The 7288-nt window shown below is 35.8% G+C and overlaps 1 protein-coding gene across 1 annotated transcript in view; it reads left to right on the forward strand.

The window, feature by feature from the left end:
- sorbs1 (sorbin and SH3 domain containing 1) overlaps positions 1 to 7288 on the forward strand; it is a 59480-nt gene that overhangs the window by 14243 nt on the left and 37949 nt on the right. The window contains exons 8-11 of the mRNA XM_017308825.1: positions 2373 to 2500; positions 3288 to 3348; positions 3429 to 3503; positions 7224 to 7285. Of these exons, the coding sequence (XP_017164314.1) occupies positions 2373 to 2500; positions 3288 to 3348; positions 3429 to 3503; positions 7224 to 7285 (326 nt within the window). The remainder of the gene's footprint in view (positions 1 to 2372; positions 2501 to 3287; positions 3349 to 3428; positions 3504 to 7223; positions 7286 to 7288) is intronic.

A 7288-nucleotide genomic window follows, 5' to 3' on the forward strand; every position in this document is an offset into this window, starting at 1 on the left:
GATGATGACGATGATGACGAAGATGATGACGATGATGATGATGACGATGATGATGATGACGATGAAGATGATGACGAAGATGATGATGATGATGACGACGACGAAGATGATGATGATGATGATGATGGACTTGGGTTCGCACACAAGTGTGCAGGGCTGAAGCTAATGACTGCTTTAGTAATTGATTAATCGATTAACTTTTGATCAATTGGATAAAAATTGGCACATTCTGCACGTTTTTAATTTAATCTTTTCATACAACTTTAGAAATACACTGTTGTATAAAATTAAAAATAAAATGTAAAATATGTGGAATGTGCTTTTTTCTTATCCGATTAGTCGATTATTTGTCGGAGTGATTGATCGAAGTCCTGACATGTGAAAGCCAGAACTGAGAGGTTCTGCTGGCGGCGGCGCCGCTCTGATCGCGGCGTCCATGTTGGACGACATGAACACGGAGACATTTCTCACTCATCCACCGTAATAGACGCCATAATGTGCCTCATTCACACTCCTATGGTGACAGTTGCTGCCCCAACAGCTGTGAAATGTTTTAAATGTTTTGCTGTCGTACTTCATTTATTCTCCTCAGTGCAGCAGTTTGGACTTGTGACAACAACCATTAAATTACAGCTGTGCTATATTTAGGTAACTGCAGGTTCTGTGATTAATTAATCACATTTAACTGAAAACAAAATAAGCAACATTTTCTATCCTGAAGCCTTTTTGCTGCTGAATTATTGAATAAATAGACATTTGAGCTCAATAACAAGATATTTGCTGTTTTTCATCTGTTGGTCTCCATTTTCTTCAAATCTAACAAAATTAGCGTCAGACGTTTGTGCAGGGAAAATTTTAAAGGTGTTACTAAATGTTTCCGGAGGTCATAAAAGGTCAACCAGCGACAATTTTGGTGCACTAAATTAGTAATTGATTAATTATTTGCTAGAGTATAGATAAAAAAAATCTTGCTATATCTTCTTGACTACATTTTTCCAATTTGTCTTGTTTGCTGCTTTTGATTTGAAGATATTAATAAAAGTTTAAAGGTTAAAAGGTCAACCAGCCACAGCATCAGTCCAATCCAGTGGTCCCCAAGCTACGGCCTCCACATTTGGTCCGGCCCCCTGAACAATACCAGAGAGCATTCAGATTTTTTTTCATATATTGTATTTTCCGGTTTATATGTGGATTTTTCTTCAACCACCAGGGGGCTCTTTAGCAGGAAGTGTGTCCTGTAAACTGAGGGTGTTTTGTTTTGCATGGCGCATTGCTGCCATCTGTTGGACTTTTAGGGAACTGCTTGACTTTTATGTTATTGAATCAGTACGGTTGTTTGCTAGCGGTAGAGCAGATGAACACGTGTTTGTTATGAACGCCGCATTCCAGGTCGAGTTCTTCGAAGCCTGTAAGTAGCAGCTTATACTTCAAAACGAGCCTTTATGTTAACATATGAGGAAAGTAACTTTCCCTCAATGGAATATATACTAGTCAGTCCCAGTGACCGTTTCACTAACGGTTTTTGCCCATGTGCTTTGTGGGTAAAAATCAATCGAGAGAAACGATTTCCGGCAGCGCAGGTGATAAACGTGTAACACTTTTTCTGTTGCAAACTGACTCCGGCCCCCCACCAGAGAAGGGAAAAGTTATGTGGCCCTCACAGGAAAAAGTTTGGGGACCCCTGGTCCAATCCAACAAAATTGGTAAATGTTCGTGGTACGTTTGTGCTGTAAAATGTTTTGTTTGTGCCGCTATCATTTTAAAAAATACTATTACAAAAACGTCACCAGGGGTCATCTGCCCATACTCGCATGTGCAATATCCAACCAATTTGGTGCGAATGAGCTGGGCTACGTTTGTGCTGCTTTTGCTTCAAAGATATTGATGATGACCTCTGATGACCTCTGGAAGCTTTTTTTTATTAACATCTTTAACGGCAGCACAAACGAGGGACGGCTTCACTCTGGCAGCTGAACGGGGAAGTTGGTGGGATCAACTGACTCGCTCTTTGGTTGCCTAGCAACTCACTCGCTCTTTGGTTGCCTAGCAACGACCTGTTGAGTAACTTGCACAGCAGCAGTTTTTATGTTTCGCCACTTTGCCTCCTAACTGCTTAAAAATAAACTGATATTAAAACCAAAACAAACCCGATCAACAGTTTTCGGTTGATACGAAACGTTTATATTGTGATGCCATACAAGTGAATAAAAATGATTTTTATTGGTGAGGCTAAGTTTAGAGTTAAATCACTAGATTTAACAGAAAAAAAAAAACGTTTAAAACGTCAGCTTGGTGATGAATCTAGCAGCTTGTGAAACCGCCTCTGATCTGCATGAAGTCCAGAGTTTCAGTGTTTCCGCTGTGCCTTTCAGAGCCGGACCCGGACGAAGCCGGCCCCGGTGCCAGCAGGGACTCCGTGAGCCCAGGCTGTGACATGGACGGGACGAGGCTGCGGTCCCCCGTCCGCGGCCCCATAAGCAAACCCATTGTGCCTGTTCGGGTGAGCAGCCTCTGATTGATGGAGACAGATTTACTCACTGTGGGCCAATAAAGACCCTCTGTTCGCAGAAACCACGTTTTCTTTACTCCTCTGTGTAAAACAGACGTATTTCCATCAGTTACCAGTTAATCTCCTGTTATTGATGACTACACTGCAAAAACTCAAAGTCTTACCAAGTGTTTTTGGTCTGGTTTATAGTGTAAAGTCTTGGAAAAGTAATTTTTATCAATTTAAACTAGATTGTTTTAAGTTAAATCCTTCATATTGATGAAAAAGGTCTAGTTCCACTTTTAGCAAAGGAAAAATGTCTTCATTATAATTTATTGCAATAAACCAATTAATCACAAGATAAATTAAAACTAACTCTAAACCATTTGCATAATTTATTGTTTTTCTCTTTTGTTTCTACTTTTTATTGATTTATTTTTTATATTTTCAATGTCTTCCTGTTCTAGAGTTAAATGTTCAGTGGAATTTAAAGTTAATTAATTTTTGTCAATGTATTCTTATGCTATTAAAATTAAACTGCTTGAAAACAACAATATTATCATTTTATTATCACAAACTGGCAGGTCTAGTTATACGTGAAATAATGGAACTAGTACTTTTTTCATCAATTTTAAGGATTTATTAACTTAAACTGAAAAGTTAAGTTAGTTTTGTCTCATTTCAAGTTTCCAGAAATATTTTCACTAGAAATTACAGAATACACCTGGTAATGTTTGTTTTTGCAGTGCATTGTGATCGTTTCATGATCTGTTTCTAATTTCTCACATTTTAATTTCAGAACACTGAAAAGTCCAAGGACTGGTATAAGACCATGTTCAAACAGATCCATAAGTTACCCGGTGAGTCCGTCGGCTTTGTGTCCCTGTTGCCGTCCAGCGTGTGTCCCTGTCCCTCATGTCCTCTGTCTCACTGTGCTCAGAGCCTTTTGAGGAAAACCCCTACCGCCCCACCTACATTTTCCCCGAGACCTTTGACATTCGCATGACCCCGAAAGGTACCGATGGCGGCAGCCGCGCTCTCACTGGCTTTTACTAATCTGCAGCCACCTTCAGCTGCGGCTCCTGCAGAAACACAGAAACGCTTTAATAAAACTTCCCTGGTGTTTGTCCAAACCTCAGAGCCTCCAGCCACATTAGGAAACAAACGTTAAACTGATTCAATGCGGCTGGGGATCATCAGCCAGACGTTTTTTTATTTCACGTACATTTGAACAAAAACGTTCAAATTTCAATAAACATGAGCTAATGTTGTAATTTTCCTTTTAACCCAAATGTTTTAGTTTGTAATATGTAAGAATTCATAATTACTTTAAAGAAAATTGTGTATTTTTTACTATATTTCTCATAAACACAATGCAGGCTGGTAGGTTATAGTGAAATCAGGTTTATACACAAAATAATAATGTGAAAAATGTAGGTTTTCATGTTATAAACAAGATATTTACTGAAACAAACATGACAAACTGTTTACTACATTAGCAGGAGCTAACACAGTTAGCAGCAGTGTGCTAACACCATAAGGAGGAGCTAACACCAGTTAGCTGGAGCAAGCTAACAATATAAGCAGGAGCTAACACCAGTTAGCAGGAGAGAGCTAACACCATTAGCAGGAGCAAGCTAACAACATAAGCAGGAGTTAACACCATTGGCAGGAGCAAGCAACATTAGCAGGAGCTAACACTGTTAGCAGCAGTGTGCTAACAACATAAGCAGGAGCTAACACCAGTTATCAGGAGAAAGCTAACACCATAAGAAAGAGCTAACACCATTAGCACGAGCTAACGCTGTTAGCAGCAGTGTGCTAACACCATAAGCTGGAGTTAAAACAGAATCAAATTTGAAGATGATAAATGGATGTTTTCAGTGAAACATCTTCGTGGTACGTTTGTATCAGCCGCACAAACACCAGATTTTCTTTCCCCTCTTCCTCCGTTTGGTCCTCATCATCTTCATTTCTGCTTGTCGTTTCTGTGTTAACTTGTATTTCAATTTCTGGTTTAAATTGAAAGAACTGAATGTTTTTTATTGATCAAAATTTACTGCTCTGGCTGGACGGAGCTAGCCGTGTAGCACCTAGCATGTGTCATCTACCTTGGATGCTTTGCAGCATGAACAACATGCGACGTCCGAATGACAATATTTCATTTAAATTAATCAAAACTAATCAGCCTGCAGCGTTCTGCTGTGTTTTTACACCTGAGCACAAAATTGGAATAAATATCTTAATTTAATGAGGAAAATAAACTTCATTTTTGCCAAAAAACTTAACAATTTGCAAGAAAATACTCATAAATTTAGAAATTTTGGAAATTACAGAGTTTCTAAAGTTGAACATTTGCAAAAGAAAAAAGAATCCAAAAAATGTCCACGTTTTTTTTTTTAACTGTTTAAACTTTGAAATTTTCAATTTAAAGAAAGTCAGTTTTTTGAGAGAAAAAAAGAAAACACTAGAAATTTCTGAGATGGAAATTTTTTCTCAAAAATGTCTGAGATTATTCTAAAAATTTTAGTTTTTTTTTCAAGCAAATTTTTTACTTTGGAAGCTCAGAAATTTCCAACTTTTTCATAGAAAATTGATAGGATTTATTTTTGGTGGAAATTTACTCTAGTTTTTTTTCTGTCAGTAGCCCTGACAGCCCTGTATGCGTTATTTTGGTCTGTTAAATACTTTGTCCATATAAAACCTCAATATCTCATTTACAACAACCTTAAATAAAGAGTTTTTTGGGTAAATAAACATATTTATTCCTAAAATTTGCTCCTATGTTCATCTGAATATTTAAAGAATTACATTAAACTCGTATAGCGATTGGAAATAATACGAGGAAAATCACATTTAGTTGTTTAAATTATTGCAGTCATGTTGACGTTTCCATCTGAAGTTAAACATTTATCACCATTTATAAGGTTTTCCATATTTTGTTATTTAACTGGCTCTAAATAATCAGCACAAACACAGATAGGATGTTGGTCAGGATGCTCCACTCCTATAAAATGTTCTGTCACCTTCACAGATCCTAACTTTTCTCTTTTGGTCCTTATTTCTCTTATTTTCCGTTTTGTTATTAATCGTTTCAGCTTATCATTCATCATTGGCTGTAGTGCTGAGTTGTGACCACTAGGTGGTGCTGCTGCTCCACAGATCATCTTTACTTTTCATCATCAGTGTTTGGATTTAAGCGCCAGACAATCACAGTTCAATGTGGTTTATTTACATATTTATTTCTGCTAAGTAAACTAAGATTTAAACGTGGAGAAAATAATTTGATGTTTAAGTGGTCTGGACATGAATTGTTAATCCTCCTGTAACTAATATTTGACAAAAATATGTATATTTTTATTGCCCTGAGTGCTTTGCCTCATTATTAATTCAAACCCGGTTTTAGCCGAGCGACGCTTCCTGTAAAAAGCTTCGATTTGACGCTCGTCGATTGAGTTGGCGATCCTGTGATGCTGGACCTAATGGAAAGCTAAAAAGACCTTAAACCTTAATGTGTTTTGAATTATTTAGAGATTTTAAATGTATTTTTTGCTTAAAATCGAGACGTCTGCATTCCCTCGGCTTTTTTTGGTCATTTTGAACGTTTCTCTCAGGTGGATGGTAGGATATACGACATGCATCTTTAATGATTCATAAGAACGAGAAGTGGACGCACAAACCTGGATCTATGGTAGATTTTCTCTCATAAATGCAGAGTTGAAATAATAGAACCTCAGATAATATTTCAGTAATATTTAAATTCTGCAGTTGCAGATAAAACTGCACTGAAAAAACAGAATGAAACTCTAACTTTAAAAAAAAAGAGTTAATTTGTTTCTCAAATTCATGTTTTTTTAACATGACAACTAAATAAACTTAATATATTTACTTGGATTATCTCATTTTATTAGAATTGGATCACCTGTTTAAGCTCTTATGAAAAAAGTAAAGCTTTTTCAAACAATAAGTTTAAATGTGACTCACAAAAAATACAAATGTATAAATAAATGTAAAGAAATGAACCAGTGGTTAAAGATCTAAAAAAAAAAGTTCCACTAAACAAAACTAGTTTAGAAACAAATTAGCTGATTCAGCCTTACAATAGTTTGATTTTAAAATTTAAAAAAGTATTTTGTTTTTAGGTTTTAAAAGAAAGTTATCAAACTTTTTCACACAAAAGGAATAAATACAAATTATTAGTGGAAAGTAAAATTTTTATTTGACAATTTTTTTTATTTATTCAAACTTTGCAAGCAAATGAGGAAGAAATACTTCAAGAAAATAATATTCTTTACATTATTAATGCTATTCTTTGTGAAAATTCTTTAGCATTTTTGACCAAAGTTGTTGTTGTTGTTGTTATTATTATTATTATTATTATTATTATTATTATTATTATTATTATTATGTTTCTCTGGACACTTAATTTAAATTTTAAAACCTGTATATTACTGGGTGTGTGGATGCAATAAAACTATGTACCATTTTGATCCTGTAATCCAGAATAAATCCACAACAGTTTCTAATCTCTAATCCCATTAAGATGCTTGTTGTAGAGTTAATCCAATCTGATGAAAGAACAGATTTAATGAAAGATTAGGAGAAAATATTAATATGAGACCAAATTTAAATGTTTTATCAAAAGCAACTTAACATTTTTCCTCCTCTTCTTCTTCTTTTTCTTCTGCTTCTGCTTCCTTTTCTTCTTCTTCTTCTTCTTCTTCTTCTTCTTCAGACGATGGTCCGACCCCATTTGTTTACCTGGAAGATGGTGAGTTTTCTGAACATCCGTCTGAAGCG

This window comes from Poecilia reticulata, linkage group LG15 (assembly GCF_000633615.1).
Source record: "Poecilia reticulata strain Guanapo linkage group LG15, Guppy_female_1.0+MT, whole genome shotgun sequence".
Taxonomy (NCBI): Eukaryota; Metazoa; Chordata; class Actinopteri; order Cyprinodontiformes; family Poeciliidae; genus Poecilia; species Poecilia reticulata.